Source organism: Nelumbo lutea, chromosome 5, assembly GCF_056320005.1.
Source record: "Nelumbo lutea isolate HS-2025 chromosome 5, American lotus-T2T, whole genome shotgun sequence".
NCBI classification, from domain to species: domain Eukaryota; kingdom Viridiplantae; phylum Streptophyta; class Magnoliopsida; order Proteales; family Nelumbonaceae; genus Nelumbo; species Nelumbo lutea.
Window position 1 is genome coordinate 19,691,106 of NC_142688.1, and position 17,442 is coordinate 19,708,547.

Sequence of the window (17,442 nt, forward strand, 5' to 3'; positions counted from 1 at the left end):
TGCTACAGGTTGCTGCTTTCAGAGCAACACTAGAGGAAATAGCAGAGTCATCACTTTTGGTGCATGTGGTGGATATCAGCCATCCACTGGCGCAGCAACAGATAGATGCTGTCAATAAAGTCTTATCTGAATTGGATGTTGAAACAATTCCAAAATTGACAGTTTGGAACAAGGTATATATATATTTCTTTAGACACGCAATTCCAGTGCTGTTTTAGTGGGTCAAGTTTCTCCACTTCGAGAATTATAGTTCATGGATGATATATGCAGTGTTATGAATCTAATGAGGGGAACCTATGCAACTAGGGCACTCCCTTTTCTGTAATTCGATTCTGTAGTATGTCCAAGCATTCAAAAAATTGATACCTTTACATTCATTTTTACCTTTAAAAAGCATTTGTTTTTCTGCTTATGCATGCCAATTTACCTGACATCTTGTGTTATCTATGGTTTTCATTGGTTCTCTTATCTGTTGGAGGATTGATAATGTGCTATTATCTTTGTTACATGGGATGAAAGGGCAAATATTCACTGGTTCTTTTTTTTTTCCTTTTCTATTTGGAGGGTTAATGATGGCGGTGTCTATAGGGCTTCTTTGGGACCTTAAGTTGAATTGTTTAACAATAGCAGCTAAAGTGTAGCAGCTGGAAAGAGATGACCAATGTTTGGGCCATGAATCTTATACACAGAGCTTAGGTGAATGCCAGGAGGATTCCACTTATACACGGAGCTTAGGTGAATGTTGCCAGGAGGATTCCACTTGTACACAGAGCTTAGGTGAATGCCAAGAGGATTCACATGTTTGTCATTTTACTTTTGCCTTTTAGGTTAGTTTCAAAGAAACCATCTTTAAGGGCATTTTTATTGTAAAAAAGATACGGTCACTGGCTGTTGTCATTATGGCTGACTTGACTGTCATGGTGTACTGTCTGGTGTAAACTGTAAAGGAATGTGTATCAGATATATGATTTACATAGGCTGGTCTCTCTGCTGATATGATTGTGTTCTTTTGGGTTTTTTGGACTTTTTTATTAGAAATGGTAACTTTCATTCATTAATTAATAAATATAGTAACAAGCACCCCAATAAGGAATGTTGAACCCTACAACTTAGTCCACTATTGCAATGCAGCCCAAAAATTCAGCCCTGGTTGACCCTTGATTAGCTAAACCATTAGCCAAAGCCCTTAAACTAACTTCCTGCATCCATTCTATCACCAATTTTAAATCCCCTTCTGCTTCAATTTGATAGAAACCCAATTGTTTAGCTAATGACAACTCTTGGAGGAGGGCCTTCACCTCCACTTTTAATCAATCTCCCACTGCTATTGGCCTCGAAAATAGGGCTAAGAGTCTTTCTTCTCCATCTCTTAGGGCTAGGGATCTTCCTACCCATGATGGTCCCAGATTACCAAGTGAGGTTCCATTAAGGTTCAGCTTAACTCTTTGCTTTGTAGAAGGTGCCCAACTTTCTTGCACTATAGGCTTGTACCTTGAAGAATTATCTATTACATTCCAGCTCTCGATTATATCATCAATTGAGAACATAGTTGTCAAGGCGACGCCTAGGCGACAAGGCGCCCTTGGAGGCTTGCTTCGCCCAGTCTCCTAGCAGTTTTGTGCACTGGGTTATAAAATACTTTTATATTTTTAATTTTTTGACATTATAATTATAAAATAGACATTATTAAATTAGAATATTCATTTTATGTGTTTATATACTAATTTCTTTTTATTATTTTATTATTTTCTTAAGGTTTAATCAATGCAACATTGCTAACTGCTGTATTGAACCCATGGTTCACAGTATTGATACACCTCTGTGTATTGGTAGAGGTGTATCGGTACTTATAACGATACTCCCCTTATTTTTTTATCTCTTTGGTTTTCAATTTCATTTTTAAATATATATTATTTAAAAAAATGGGTCCCCAAAAACACCTGTAAATAGGTATCGGGACCCCAAATATACAATGCAATACACCCGATATGGGGCGTATCGTATCGAAATTTTGATCCTTGATTGAACCCTCAAAATTTTCAAAACCTGAACCTATAAGCAAAGGAAGAACTTAATTTTTTTTTTTTTATCAATAACCACATTTCATTAATTAATCACAAAAATATTACAAGGATGAAGATAAACTTTCTTATCTTCTAGCTGGAGTTTGAGCTCCCAAGAACAAAAACGGAAAAAATTACACTTGTGCCCAAAACATTAACTCCCTGTCAACTCCTTGCTTAGCTAACCCATCAGCAAAGGAGTTGGCTGACCTTTTCACCCAGCAGATCTTAATTTCCATCTCTTGAACAAGCCATCTAAATTTCCTCCTCTCATTACTGTACATCCATAAACTGCTATTTTCTTTGTTCAGCCACCCTACCACCACCTCCGAGTCCCCTTCAATGATGAGTTTTCTAATATTCATCTCCTTAGCTCTTTGGACTCCTTCCAGAACTGCAAAAATCTCGGCCCTAAGAGAATCACCCACTCCAATTGGGCTTGAAAACAAGGCTAAAACCAGCCCATTCTCATCCCTAAACACACCTCCAATCCCCGATTGTCCTGGATTCCCCCGACTACTCCCATCAAAGTTAAGTTTCAAAAAACCGGCCGGTTGGGGGGGGGGGGTTTGTTCAATACACACATTATAGTTTTGGGTTGGGTGCAGTTAGCAATCTCACTCCATTTCCTCAAATAAATCCTCCACTGTGAAGTCTGTAAACAGCTCTGAAGATTTCAGCCATTGTACTGTCCTTATATGGATCAAACCTCTCAATTCTTCACTGTCCTTCTCTTCTTCAGAGAAGATCCTGGAATTTCTTTCCTCCCACAAAGCCCAACATACAGCAGCCCTCAAACATCTCCACATGGTTCTTCCCCTTTTCAATCGGCACCTGAAGAAGGAAAGGGAAAAAAGGCTTTGCAAATTTGTTGGAGGATTCCAACTACCCCTAAAGAGGGATAATGCCCACACCCAAATGGACTTAGCAAACTGGCAATTTACCAATAGATGAAAACCAGTTTCACCATTCGCTTTACATAGAACACACCAGTTAGGGGACAAACAAGTCTTGGGCCTCTTCTTTTGGAGCAAGTCACCAGTATTGGTTCTTTCCAGAAAAACTTCCTAGAAAAAACCAACTCTAGGGGGGATTGGTCTGCACCAAACCTCAGTGACCAGGAAGGGGGAGGGGGAATAGGGCTAGGGGGCTGACTTAGAACTTTGAAAAAAGAGGCACAAAAAAAGGAGCCAGAGGGGGTGGGGGTCCATATTCTAGAATCCAGCCTAGTAGGGTCCAAGAAAACATTATCAAGGAGACCAAGGAGGCTCGAGATACTATTCAAGTCTGTATCTCCACAGCCCTTCTCAAGCCCAGATTCCACATTTTGTCTAATCAACACATTTTCTTCTTCCATGTCTTCTTCTTCTTCTTCTTCCTCCACCTTTTCTTTTCTTCTTTCCTATAACAGAAGTAGAGGTTCATCCCCTATATTTTTTGAAATTTCTTTATTTTGTTCTTTTTCTTCTCATAAAATGTTGATTTTGTAGACTTAAACATGAAACGTATACTTTTCTTATGAAAATTTTGAATAATTATTAAGGAAAGATGGTTATGGAACCTAGGGAACTACACTCGGATATATGGTTTTACTTAATTCATCGCCTAGGCGGACTAGGCGTCCCCTGTCGCCTAGCTTCACCTTGGCGCCTTGAAAACTATGATTGAGAACTCCTTAAATAAATCATTTACTTTAACCCAATGCACTAGCTTAATGGTAATGCTGTCAATCAATTCCTCCTTTGACTTTTCTTTCCCTTGAAAGATTCGGTTGTTGAACGGTTTAGATGTTATGGACCACCCAAAATTGTCTTCAGGATCTGCCTGGAATCACTCTAGAATATTTAAACCAGCCTGATATAGCACTGGTCATTGTTGAACTTTTTTTCTGGCTGAGATCTACGTGATTGTTGATACTTGGTATTTGGTGCTTATGCATGGTCTCTTTTGGTTGCTCATACAATGAAAGCCCAAGGTAATTTTTCAGAACTTGGTTACATGAGAGCAAGTAATGTTAACCCTTTCCCAATTTGATTGGAAAAGCTTGGGAAATTGATACCTGGTAATATGAATCCAAGGATGCTTGGTGATGCAGGTTGACAGGACAAGTGATCCTCATAAAGTCAAGATGGAAGCAGAGAAAAGAGAAGACGCTATTTGTATATCTGCTTTGAATGGTGTTGGATTAGAGGAGTTTTGCAATGCTGTTCATGAAAAGCTGAAGGTATGGAGTTGACTGATTTCTTAAATTTGTCAAAAAAAGGTTACTGCTTGTTGATTTTTGAATCTTATATAAAAAATTACAACATATTTTCTTTATGTGACAGGATTCTATGGTATGGGTAGAAGCTCTTGTCCCTTTCGACAGAGGGGAACTCCTCAGTACCATACATCATGCTGGAATGGTAGAAGGAACTGTGAGTATCATTATTCCTTGACCTCAATTTATATTAGTGCATGTGCTTTTGTGTACCTGTTGTGGGGAATTGAACTGGGAACTTTTTGCACCACATACCACATTTCCCAAGCCCAAAAAGAAGAGAACTGGGAATTTCAATCTCTCTAATATGAATTGGTATTCTTAAGAGCTGTCCAAATATGCCTGCATATCTCTATACATTGGCACCTCAGAAAGAATATTCTGGATTCTAAGTTGATATATAGATAGATAGATAAAAAATGACTAAACAACCATTGATAAGTAACTCTCATTGTAGTGATGTAAGGAAATTAAGGTATGTTAATCATACTCTTTTAGAGAAGTAATTCACTCAAGATTTATCTAGTGTAAAACTTAAGTAATTAAATAACATGGGTGTACATAATGTTGACAAGTAAACCTGGAATCCTTAATATGCCAATGGGAAAACCTTTTGATTCATAATGTTGGAAGAGTTACTATTCTGTGAATACCAATAAAGGGGCGTCAAGGGGTGATCTGTTTTGGGCTAATTTGTAATTTGTTTCTCAGGTTTGGGCATGTTTTAGTGCTTATGATTGAGTCCTTGGGGGCGGTAACATCTTGTGCCTCTTCCTAGGCTGCATGTATTTCTGATACTCATTCAATAAAATTACTTTCATTTATCAAAAAAAATTAAAATGAAATTATAAATGTACTATATCATGTTTATATAGAAATTTAATTGTACAATGAAGACTACAGGAACTAATGGAAAGGACTACTTTGGTGTAACTCTACAAGGATGGGAAGATCACAGAAAAGCATCTATGTATGAGAAAATATTTAAAAGGGGATGCTCTAATGGAAAATATGGTTCTATTAGAATTGATTGGTGGAACAGGATATATCTAGTTGAACTCAAAACATTGTGACAAGAGTACTGCTGGTGTTGTTTGTGAAGAAAAGAAATTGTCAATGGGTGAAGTATAATAACAGCAAAGTGTTGTTTTTAGGGGGGGAGAGAGAGAGAGATCATTGATAGGCACTGGAATTGGCTATGTTGTTTAGTTTATGATGCATTAGAAGCTTCTTGTTTATTCACTTCCTTCAAATACCTGAATTATTTTCACATCATTTAGGATTTGTCTTGGATCATCTGAACCAAGATAAATCTCATGATGAAGCTCACTCTACAATTAGAAGAGCTCCACTGATTGTTCCGTTCCATTAAGAATGTCCTTGATGGTATATGGGCCTTGCTTTACCTTCACAACGAAATAGTAGGTTTGTGCTTTTGTACTTTCTCTGAATTGCCTTTATGTCCATTTGTTGATTGCCAGTCTTGTATCGTTTGAGCTAAGGATAAAACTTATAGTGAATCACATTTCAGCTAGATGAGGAATCCTTCCATTGCAACTTGTTTGATTCATGGTTTCCATTCATCATCATCCAAGCCTTATCCCAAGTATATGGGGTTGCCTACATGAATCCTATTTTGCCATTCCATTCTGTTAATGGGAGCTTAAATCATTTCTTACTACTTCAACCCACCCTTTTTGGTCTACCCCTATCCCTTCTAGCCCCTTCAACTTGCAACAAATCGATTCTTATGGGTGTTGTCAATGGTCTTCTATGCACATGATCAAACCATCTTAGTTTACTTTCTCTCACTTTATCACCTATTGGAGCTACTCCTAGGTTCCTTTGGATGACTTCATTTCTGACCTTATCCTTTCTAGTTTTTCCATTCATCCATCTTAGCATATGCATTTCTGCCATGCTTTTTTTTTTTTTTTCACACGTTGTTTCTTGACTACCCAACACTTTGCTCCATATGGATAGCTGGCCTTACAACTACTTCATAAAACTTTCCTTTTAATCTAAGTGGTATTCCCCTATCACATAAGACTCTGGATTCATCCTTCCATTTTGCCCATCCTGCTCTAATTCTATGGGTGTCATCCTCCTCAATCTCTCCATTGTTATGAATAATCAAACACAGGTACTGGAAAAGGTCACATTGAGTTATCTCTTGGTCATTCAGCTGACTGTCTTTGCTTCAAATTTTCTGATATTTGAAATTTGGTCCCTCATTTTTGTTTTCTTTCTGCAACTTGATCCTAGTTAAGATGATAAGAATCACATCCAAGGCTTTCTAGGCATTCAAAGATAGCCGCCCTTCAGATGAAACAGAATGTTCGGTAATGGTCAAACTAAATTACTGAACTTCACTTTTGAAACTCACCATTTTTTATGGCTCTCATGACCTGATTTATTTCTACATATCCTTTGACTCATTTCACAAGGTCCTTGTGTAAATGAATGAAGATTTATCAAGATTTGTAGGGTGATTAGCAGGGGCTAGGCCAAGACAGGGTGGTAGGCACCTTCTATGTATATGCTATTCTTTTTCATAACTTACTAAAGGTTTAAACTGATTGAAAAAAAAAATGAAGATTCATCAGGAAAGCCTGATTAAATAGTCATTGCCTAGTAAGCCACAGAAATGTAAATGTTTTCAATAAGTTCCACAGAACTGTAAATTATTTCATTGTTTCTAGTTTTGATATGGCCATTTTACTGTTCAAATTTGTTGCACTAACTTTTTTGTTGATCACTTTTCACTTTCTTATAGGAATACACAGCAAATGGGACTTTAATCAGGGCACATGTGCCCCTGCCGCTTGCAAGGCAACTCACACCAATGAGGCAACTCTGTAAATCATAATAACCAGTGTGCCCAGATGATTAATCCAATATTTCCAGTGTAATGATACCAGCCTTTTGCAGCTTCTATTAACATTGCATGTCACATAACCAAATGAATTTTGGTTCCATGCCTCTCATTCCTTGTGCTGTAACACCTGTGTAGCTTATTGTACATAACTGTTGGTGCATGTTCTATCTTCTTGTAACATTTTATCAACTTTAATGAAATAGCAACTTGCATTTTTTTCTGCTTACAAAACCACATTTCTTCTGTATCCTTTCAAAATCTTTTTATGAAACATCTCTTGTATTATGTGTAAGAAATTTGACTTTAAGTGGACAACCATTACTTGCAGTCAGTTCATTGAATTTAGATCAGTTGTGCAATCAAGAGAAATGTAGTCTAGACTGATTGATCAAGTCTTCCAGATGAGCATAACCAGCTTTTCTTAATCAATAAAAGAATTTGACAGACCGCCCAGTACTGTTACTTTACTGGTAAGGGATTCAAACATGCATATGGTCTGATTTACAGAGCATAACCAGCTTCTCCATTGGCAAGCTGTATTGAGAATGTATAGGGCCTACATGCATATGGTCAAATTATCCGAGAAACTACTTCCCTCTTATTTTACTTTATTGTTTTTCTATTTCATCAATACATTTAACTATGGCAGTGGCCAGGGTAGTCGTCAGATAAGCTTGATGGCTTACTGCATGGCACATCAGTACATGGAAGTTGGCGAATGGTGAGTCCATATAGCTAACCTGGTTGTTTGCCTTAACTGCTTATTCCATTGGATTGTTTAATTACCATTTTTAACCTAAATTTATTGGTATATGTTATTAACTTGAAAGTTGAAACACAATTCTTAACATTTGGACCAATCCGTTGTGAAATATACATTCAGAATGCCCATTAACTGTATATATAATAGGCTCTGTTGGTTTGGAGTGCAAATCTGAAGCGGATGCAAATTTTTGTACATGGCTTGGATTTGCACTTGGATTTGCACACATTTGTCTGTGACCATCATTCGCACCTCTTCCTGATGCAAAATTTGCACCACTTTCTTCCTACATTAATTCTCTCACATTTAAAGTAGGGAACACATTGTTTTACTTTCTATTATATTCTTCTCAGAGCAAAAGCCTTCTTCCTACCTCCGTTCTCTTTCATATAAAATGGGAACCACATCATTCTACTTCCCATTTTACTACTCACAAGTCACAAACAAACAAAATGAACCAGAATTTACACAGCCCATTTGCACTTTTATACATTTACACCAGTGCAAATGGTGCAAACTGCAAACAAACGGAGCCTTATGAATTAGGGAAGGTTGCAATTGCTGAAGAAGATTTCCCTTCAGGTGGAATATGTACAGAGTCCAGTAGTCATAACTACATTTCAACACTTGCTTCCACATACTCTACAGTATTATACACGCATTCGCATTCTCATCGCTAAACATGAAGATCACACTATCTTCCCAATCCTCAAATGTCAATAAATTTTGCCCTTCACTTGAACAATTTACCAATGCTAAATCCTTTTCATCAGATGTGTCTTTTGAAGCGTCATTGTCCATCTCAATCTCTACTCTCTTCCCTGTCTTCTTTCTAAGTTTTTTCAAAACCTTTTGAGGGTTGATTCGTCCTATGACTATAACCTTCTGGTTTGTCATGTCTGTCGAGAACTTCTCCACCCCTAGTTGAATTTTAAGATTCAATTAATGGCCTTTAAGTACGACAGTTAAAATGATAGAAATGGAGATTAATACCTTTAAATTTCGAAAGGGTTTTAGCAACTGTTCTCTCGCATGCATTGCAGTGCATAGAAACTCTGAGTTCTACAGTAACCTGTTGAAAAAGAAAAATCAACAAGGAGCAATGTACATGTGAGAATGGAGATCAAGGAAAATGTAGATTTAATAACTTTACTCTGTCTAAGCTTTTTTTCTCATCTGCCATTAAAAATACAAAATGGAAAACCCAAAGTTTGCACCGCCGAGATAATTTGGTAAATTGACAAACGATACGAGGAAGATCAATTACGAATTAGCTACTGTTTCTTTCTCTCACGCACTCACATTTCGATGGTGGTAGTAAACCTTTCTGTGTTAAAAAAAAAATCTGGGCCACACAGTGAGTTATAGCTAATACTGGTGGTGCATACATTAATTTCTATTTTGATCCAAAGGAATATAAAACATCAGCCGGAGAGGAGAGTTTTTCGTTGTAACGGACTCCCTCCAATCAGGAAAATCGATTCCCTTTAAGTGAAGAGGCTTAATTTAGGTTAAGCTCATCCCACACCCACGGTAGCGTACGTAATTACATGAGAAGCCTACCGTGGGCCGTGACAAATTGTCCATCACGGCCCGCTTCAATGGCGTATGTTTCAAGGCCCATTTGCCCAAGTTAAAACCCAAACATTAATCCAATCTGTACATCAAAATCCCAATGATTTGATTTGATCCGATCTGGTCTGGCAACAAAGAATATTTTTTGTTAAAAACTGCTTTACCCAATTGGGTTTTATAAGTACTTATTTGGCATCGTTATCTCATACACTTTTTCCCCTTCACTTCCATTCGGTGAAGATTGATAAGTGTCTCATCACATGTGTTACGGGTATTTACACGTCTAAGAGGACATATATCACAGAGTGAAGTGTAATTAATACAAAGTGTAGGAAATGAGGAGCCGTAGTCACTTTTGTATCCGGCCCTGCGCTTGAATTCAGTTCAGATCTTGGGTTGCAATAAACGGTATGAACTATGAACGTACTACTGAGAAAGGTGACTACTTGTCATCCATAAACACTGGAATTTATGAGAAGCAGTAGCAGATGCAAGGAGCCTGTCAACTAACTACACCAACAGTGTTTCAACTTTCGACTAGCTACCAGGATTTGTGAATGCTGCAGCCCATGAACTTGGTGCAGTTGGACTGAAACTAAACCCTGATTATAAAACCTTTCGCCCTGGAGTAATGCTAATAATTTTATACACTTATGATTGTAATGGATGCAAATACGAATCCCTATGTTGAAATATAACAACATTGATCAATTTGAGTGCAAATGTTTACATCTTTTTAGATGTAAAATTATTTATCCTTTTGATTCTAAACGTACCTTGCAAATTGTATTTTCTATCAAAACACAAATATAGTCTTGCCAAATACTAGTAAAATTGAACCAGAACTCATATTTGCACTGAATCGGGATTTTCAGTTCCCAAACACAGCCTGAGTTCCAATTTATAGCGTAACAAATCAATTATTATTTACCAGTATCCTTCTTTTGTAACAAAGGCTGCATTTGTTTGCGTACAAACATTGTAATTTTGATTTATGAGTGTTTATTTGCCATGCTGCAACGATTAAGGAGGGATATTTGTTTTTTCTAACAGTTTCGTATGATAAGGAGAATGCATTACTTATCTATTTGATGGATACAAAATTGTAATTTTGATTCTTGATGTGGGTGTCAATAAAATTTGGAAATTCGATTTTGAATTCGATATTTGACATAATCGAATTAAATTTGGATAATTCGAATATCTAATCAGCCGAATATCCTATTCATATTGAATAGTTAATCGGAATAAATTATATATATAATTATATACTTTATATAAATAAAATATATAATAATTAATTGATCAAATTTAAATCAAATCAAATATTTAATCGAATTCAAATTAAAATGTTAATTTCAAATATCAAATTAAATTCGAATATTGAATTTTATAATCGGTGGATTTAAACAAATAATTAAATAAGTGAGCAAAATGAGTTTACAACTGCGAACCATTTTCTCTTTCCCAGCCCATTGTTTCCTTTTTCTTTTTCTTTTCTTCTTTTTACCTCTTCCATATTATTTTTAGTTGTTACCGGGCGACCAAGTGGTCTTCAACCATTCCACGTATGCTCGGTATTTTTTTTTTCTTTTTTTGAGAAGGACGAGATTCCCCCACCTTTTGTAAAAACCGTTTACCTCAGAATACATTACAAAGAATTGGGCGCCACTGGTTTTTACTTCCCAGTTCCCAGCAATCCCTGAAGTCCTGAACTTGATTTTTATTATTTGTTTTGCTTTTTAATTATTTAATTAATGGACGACGGGCGCAGCAGAGCAGAATGCTATTATTATATTTGGCAACTTTTTAACAAGAGTCCAAGACTCCAAAACCACTGTACAGTCTACAGTATAGACGGGAGGACAGGAGCACACAAAGTCAAATCGCACACAGATACTAGGCCCCTGGTATCGCAGAGGAGTAATGTGGTCGCATTTGCATATTAACTGGTGCTAAAATGGACCACTTTTGGTCCGATTCCTCCTTCATTCCATTATTAATGCACCTTTATGATCATCATTCAAGCCTTATTATATCAACAATTATTGACTTTTAAATCCTTTCTTACGATTTTTACCCATTTTCTTTTTCTCTACCCCTAACCCTTCTAACCCCACTTCATCTGAGTGAAAATTCAATCTATACCCCATTTCAGCTGCCGACTGGATTGATTGGAAACCTCTTGGATTTAGTGCTTATGCTCATTTAGTTTGCAATGTATATCATCTAGCTATTGAACCGATGAATGAAAAGAAAATAAAAATAATAAAGAGATTTTTTTACATCGTTTTAATTTGTTAGAGTGACAATAAGGCAAGAAAAAAAAATGCTAGAAGAGAGACATAAGAAGGAAAGATAAATGGATATTTCCTTTCTTTTTTACAGTACCAATTAGACGGAAATTATGTAGAAAAGAAAATTATTTACCATCCAGGCGGCTAGCTATTGATCCAAAATATCATATGAAGTCATCAAATTAAATAAAGAAGCAAACCAGATTTTGAATGTTGACTGTGATTCAAATGCCTGTAAGTATATATTTGAGCTGTTTCTAATCATTAAGGATGATTTCAAGAGTTCTTTTGCATATTTTAATCGATAAATTTATTAATTTACACTACTTTTTTCTCTTCTTTATATAAAAAAGTTCTTCTCTTTATGTAAATTAAGTGGAAATCCGCTCTGAAAAGAACCCCACTGCCTTTCTATCTTGACTCTCTAAAACTGAAAAACCCCCCAGCAATTCGATTGGTGTCAGGGATCAAATACATATCAAACAATCCAACCATGTTGATTTTTTGGTACAGAATATGTTTTGAACTTTTGGGTGGGGCCATCAAACAGTGGGTCCTTGATTATTTTCCTATATGTTAAACCACTGGTATAGATCGAGCTCAAGCTAAATGTTCTCCCAGTCCCACATACATCTCCATTTTAACTGCATCTTTTTGCAACCTTAATTATTCTTTATAAACCAGATATTATCTGAAGTCTCATCAATGAATAAAATGGATCTAAATGAATCGCAGTTGCCAATTGTGAAGCGGAATGCATTGAAATAACTGCCACAATGTAGTTGCTAAAATTAGAAATCTGTTAATTCTAATCTAATTTGTAAACCAGGTTAAATTTTACCCTTTCATAACTACATTCCTGTGAGACAAAACACAAAATTAATTGGCTGTTCTAACCTGTATATCTGGAAACCGGCATAAATAATTTACAGAAGATTCAACATAGAAAACCCCCCATCAAGACTAAAATGTGGAGGAAGAAAAAAAAAAAAGGAAGAAGAACAAGAACAAAAGATGAAAAAGGTTGCTTGTTTATTTTCCTGCTTGGGCGTGGTTCTCAAGCACCGATACAAGGCGTAGCACATTGGGTGCTACTTGATATTCTTCGGCATGAAAACGGAGGAAAGATCAATCCCTGTCTCTGCCTCTCAGAATATTTCTTCCTCTTGGCATCAGGGATGAGTTGTTGCTTCTTCAGATCTTCAACACATTCAACGCCAGACATACACGAGAACGATCGGGATTTCCCCGAGTAGTACCTCGACAGCCCTTTTCTGCTGGAAACGCAAACAATTAAATACAACGTTAATGGAAAATTAAGCAGAAAGGTCTGTAAGCAACAATGGATTATCTCAGACACTTACTTTTGAGGAAGATTGGCTCTGAGAGAACTCATATCGAAGGTTGTTGAGTCCTCCATTTCCTTGTTTGGACTGTGCCAGGTGGGATCCGATACGAAGTCGGCCATGTTGATGTTGGTTTGAAGAGACTAGAGAGGAGGAGATGGAGAGAGTGAAAGGGGAAGGATCGAGAATGGCTTATTTATACAAAGGCCTGAATTTGAGAAAAACGGTTTGTGTTTGAGGACAGAGTACCGGCCAGATGAGATAATATATATAGGGGTATTGGGGTTGGAGGGATAGTGTTAACACGTCAAAGGAATGAATGGATTGGGATGGACGATGAAGTGCGTATTTATCGTTCGATAAGGGTGGGCTGGATCAGGATTGATTCGAGTTAATTTGGCTTTTTTACGGATACAGATACACGGGTTCACATCTCCGCCCCACAGCACATCTCCGCCGTGTATTGGAAACATTTCCCAAAGATAAAATCATCGATTCTGATACTCGGGAGATATTATTAATACACGACGGAGATGTGCTGTGGGGCGGAGATGTACTGCAGACACACTACTCACTCATCCCCATCCTTATTATCTACATCCTCTCTCTTCTTGAACAAGTGCACTTTTTCACGGCCCAATCAGAAAAAGAAACTCGCACTTTTCGAAGTCTTTGTGGCAACTGACAATTAGCATTAGATTGTACGGAGCGCGCCCCACAATACCGTTCATTTGGGATTATCTTCCCATAAATATAATATATATAAATACGGAGATGTTCTGGTTGTGCGGTTGTAAGAGCTGTGAAATGGGTCCGCGTTCGGAACTTTTAGGTTTCCAGCTGTGCACTTTTTATTTCACTTTTTAGCTTTTACACGTGGTTTGCTACTTTAACACATCTATCAATTTGTGGTCAAGATATTTTCATTCTTTGGTTATTTACACTGAAATTTTGCGTTCTTTACGTGCAGATGCTGGTGGAGCTGTCAGATCTTCCGCTGGGCTGAGTTGTACTAAATTTTATTTTTTGGGGGGTTTTATAAGGGCAATTTTCTACCCTGAATATCAATAAAAAATAATAATTTTGTAAAATAACTAAAATAAGATAACTTTTGGAGATAAATATCAAAAAGGGCAATCGCACTGTTCATCGTCCTCCTCTTCCTCTGCCTGTATTCATGCCAGCCATTTCAACGGGTAAACGACAGCCCGCGTTGACTTCATTCTCTGCAAACCCAGCACCTAGGCCGTCGTCTCCAGACGCCAGACTGGTCTTGCCTACATTTCTACCACTACCTCCTCTGTTGTCGTCTCCAGACGCCAGACCGGTGTTGCCTGCGTTTCTACCACTGCCTCCTCTGTTACTATCATCCAGCTGCTGCTGATTATCGCCGATATCGATCATCTTACTTTCCTATCAATCAGACGGCGTAGATAGAAAAAGGAACAAATGAACCTGCTCTTTGGTCTTGTCCACCCCGGCCATGGCTGAATCGGCAATGTTCAGACGGTATCCCTCATGACTGGCATGAATAAGGCAGAAAGACGATGAAGCCAACGCGGGCTAGCGTCTGGAGACGACAGCCTAAGTGCTGGATTTGCAGGGAATGAAGCCAACGCAGGCTGCCGTTTACCCGTTGAAATGGCTGGCATGAATACAGGCAGAGAAAGAGGAAGACAATGAACAGTTCGAATGCCCTTTTTTGATATTTTATAAAATTATTACTTTTTATTTTATAAAATTATTACCTATTAGACTAGAGTAGAAATTTCACCAAGTACGACCGAGTTCCTTACACGTGTCGTGGCATAGTTGTCACGACGTTCCTCCATCAATTCCCCATGTGCCGTGCAAAGCAAGTTAGGGCTTTTCATTTGCAACCCCATCTCAACTTTTTCCTACACTTCTATTCACTCTACGTCAAGACTGAATACAATTACATGAAAAAAAAAAAATGCAAAGCAAGTTAGGGCTTTTCATTTGCAACCCCATCTCAACTTTTTCCTACACTTCTATTCACTCTACGTCAAGACTGAATACAATTACATGAAAAAAAAAAAAAAATGCAAGAGTCCGTATTAACAAACAAGTAGTAAAACCTTAATAAATATTGCTCAAAATACAACCAAAATACCAACAACAAGAATAAACAAACAGAAAACTAAACAACATTAATAGAAACAAAAACGAAAGAAGTCATCTACTTGATTAGACAGAAAACTAAACCATTTAGTTGACAGACAAGATGCCAATCAGCTGGTTGGTTGGTAAGGTTTCCTGCCAGTAGAGATTTAGGATTGAATCCCGTTTGCACCTGGGTTGGGAATAGGCTGTTAGCTCTTCAAAAAATATCAGAAAAAAAATAAACTAATTATTTGAACAGAAAAAAAAAAATCTAAACATCTAGATCTCTAAAATTGTTTGGAAACACCAACAGTGAAGGATAATGCCTCCAAAACCATATCTCAGACAATGAAACTTCCATAGCCGTGAAGTCTAAAAGCTAACCTCCAACACTAGTCTAACCAATCAAATCCTTCCAAAAGGATAAATACAAAAAAAAATGTTGTTATTATATTGTTATTAATTAATTATCATAGAGAAGTTTGAACTTCTATCATGGTGTTTAGAAGCATGGGCATTTTTTTGGACTGATCTTCAAGAAAAAACGCTTATGCTTTCAAGACCTGTTTTCATAAAAAGATGTTTCTTTCAAATAGGCAGTGAGAAACACTATGCTGTTTGGTAAGGTGATTTTCATCACTATTTCATGTATGTGCTGACAGATAAGCATCACATAGGATACACATCAGTCAACCGGTGGGGTTCCGATTTTTTAATAATCGACTAAATGAAACAATGAGATACATGGACGTTTGTTAAAACGTCTATGTGGATCTGATGTGGCACTAATTTTTTGAAAAAACAACCATGGTTCCAAACACCCCCTATATTGTTGTTAATCAAATATTACATGGGAAAATTCTGAATAAAATACGACTCAGATTTTAGTTACATGCAAATAGCCAAAGTATATGAAAGAATTGTTATTTTGGATGAATTATGGCGGAGGAAATGGAATTTGTCTTAATAACATCAAATGCTCATCCATTGGATACAAATGTAAATAATAATGTAAAGTGAGGAGGCAAAGGTCATGTGACTAAAAGTAAGGGTGTCAATGGATCGGTTTTGAATTGGACCTCGTTCAAATAAAAATCAATTTGAATGGATTGGACAGACCAACAGGACATATTAAATTGGATAAATTAAGAATGGTCCAATGTGTTTGTTGAATTGGATTAGACCTAATCTGTTCATAATGAATTTATATTGGATTGGGTTGGGTTGAGCCAATATCTGATCCATTAATATAAAATAAGAAAATAGGTGTCAATGAACCAGGTTTGGGTTAAAACCAATCTAAATTAAAATAAATTTAAACAAATTGGATGGTCCAAACATTAAATTGTGATGATTCAAAATAATCCAAATAGATTGGATTGAAGATGATCCATTTGTAATTTGGACTGGATCGGATTGAACTAAATCCGGTCGAATTGACACTCCTACATGTGAGATAATGAAGTTTGCCCGTTTATATTATTATTTAAAAAGCTGTATAACGTTAGAAAATTGAGCACATATAAATATAATAAATACAGACAGCCGAATTGTATTGGGCTTAAGCCCACTAGACCGTATGCATGCAATTTGGGCAGGCTCGATCATGTTTAATTAAGTCGAACCTTAGCCAACTTTAAGACTAAGAGTTGTTTATCCCAGTTAGAGCCCGGCCCAGGCCCAATGTAAAGGCTGGATATGGTCAATCCAATTAGGGATGTCAATGGGTCAGGTACAGGTTTGCCATAATCCTAACCCGACCCTCCAGAACTCCAACCTGAATTCGATCTGGTTAAAAAATACATGATACCCAAACCCAATCTGATCTTATAGGGTTTAACTCGATTCCAATCCGATTTAACGTGTATAATTTTAAATGTATTTTTAATATACTTTGAAGACTTAAAATAATATTAATTTAAATAAAGAAATTGTTTTATAGATTGTAAAATGTTATTTTTTCCATTTAAAAAAGAAGAAAATCAAAATTAACATATAAATAAATTATAAACTTTAAGACTATAAAGTTAAAAGTCAAAAAATAAAAAAAAACACTTATTACATATGTAAGGTATCATGACCCGTTCCATTAGATCAACCAAAACCCAAACCCAATTGAGTTAAATAATCAAAACC

The 17,442-nt window shown here is 36.7% G+C and overlaps 2 protein-coding genes and 1 long non-coding RNA gene across 5 annotated transcripts in view; 1 reads left to right on the forward strand and 2 right to left on the reverse strand.

Moving 5' to 3' along the window:
• Positions 1-7,432, forward strand: part of LOC148850798 (GTP-binding protein, HflX) — a 31,823-nt gene extending 24,391 nt beyond the window's left edge. The window contains exons 9-12 of one of the 3 annotated variants that reach the window (XR_016099103.1): positions 9-173; positions 4,142-4,287; positions 4,391-4,480; positions 7,100-7,432. Coding sequence is in view for 2 of the 3 variants with exons in the window: in XM_088944176.1 (XP_088800302.1) it covers positions 9-173; positions 4,159-4,287; positions 4,391-4,480; positions 7,100-7,192 (477 nt within the window). In the remaining variant the exon portion in view is untranslated. Of the gene's footprint in view, positions 1-8; positions 174-689; positions 995-4,141; positions 4,288-4,390; positions 4,481-7,099 lie in introns of those variants that run through there. The other 2 variants (XM_088944176.1, XM_088944177.1) reach the window with 2 other exon arrangements.
• A 1,074-nt stretch (positions 7,433-8,506) lies between these two features.
• On the reverse strand, positions 8,507-9,298 carry LOC148850799 (Heavy metal transport/detoxification superfamily protein). The gene is made up of 3 exons (XM_088944180.1): positions 9,118-9,298; positions 8,958-9,036; positions 8,507-8,884 (listed from the first exon to the last, which is right to left on the reverse strand). Exons 1-3 carry the CDS (start codon positions 9,145-9,147, stop codon positions 8,607-8,609), a joined length of 387 nt encoding a protein of 128 aa, XP_088800306.1. The 5' UTR covers positions 9,148-9,298; the 3' UTR covers positions 8,507-8,606.
• Positions 9,299-12,653: 3,355 nt separating this feature from the next.
• LOC148850800 (uncharacterized) lies at positions 12,654-13,766 on the reverse strand. Its single transcript, XR_016099992.1, has 2 exons — positions 13,201-13,766; positions 12,654-13,113 (listed from the first exon to the last, which is right to left on the reverse strand). It is a non-coding gene; the product is annotated as an uncharacterized LOC148850800 (long non-coding RNA).
• Between the last annotated feature and the right edge of the window lie 3,676 nt (positions 13,767-17,442).

Bases quoted from the DNA above. Each gene is read 5' to 3' on its own strand.
- LOC148850799 (XM_088944180.1), bottom strand. From the start codon at position 9,147: ATGGCAGATGAGAAAAAAAGCTTAGACAGA. The intron at 9,037-9,117 runs GTAAAGTTATTA...CTTTTTCAACAG, and splicing joins AGAAAAAAAGCTTAGACAGA to GTTACTGTAGAACTCAGAGT. The intron at 8,885-8,957 runs GTATTAATCTCC...AAATTCAACTAG, and splicing joins AACCCTTTCGAAATTTAAAG to GGGTGGAGAAGTTCTCGACA.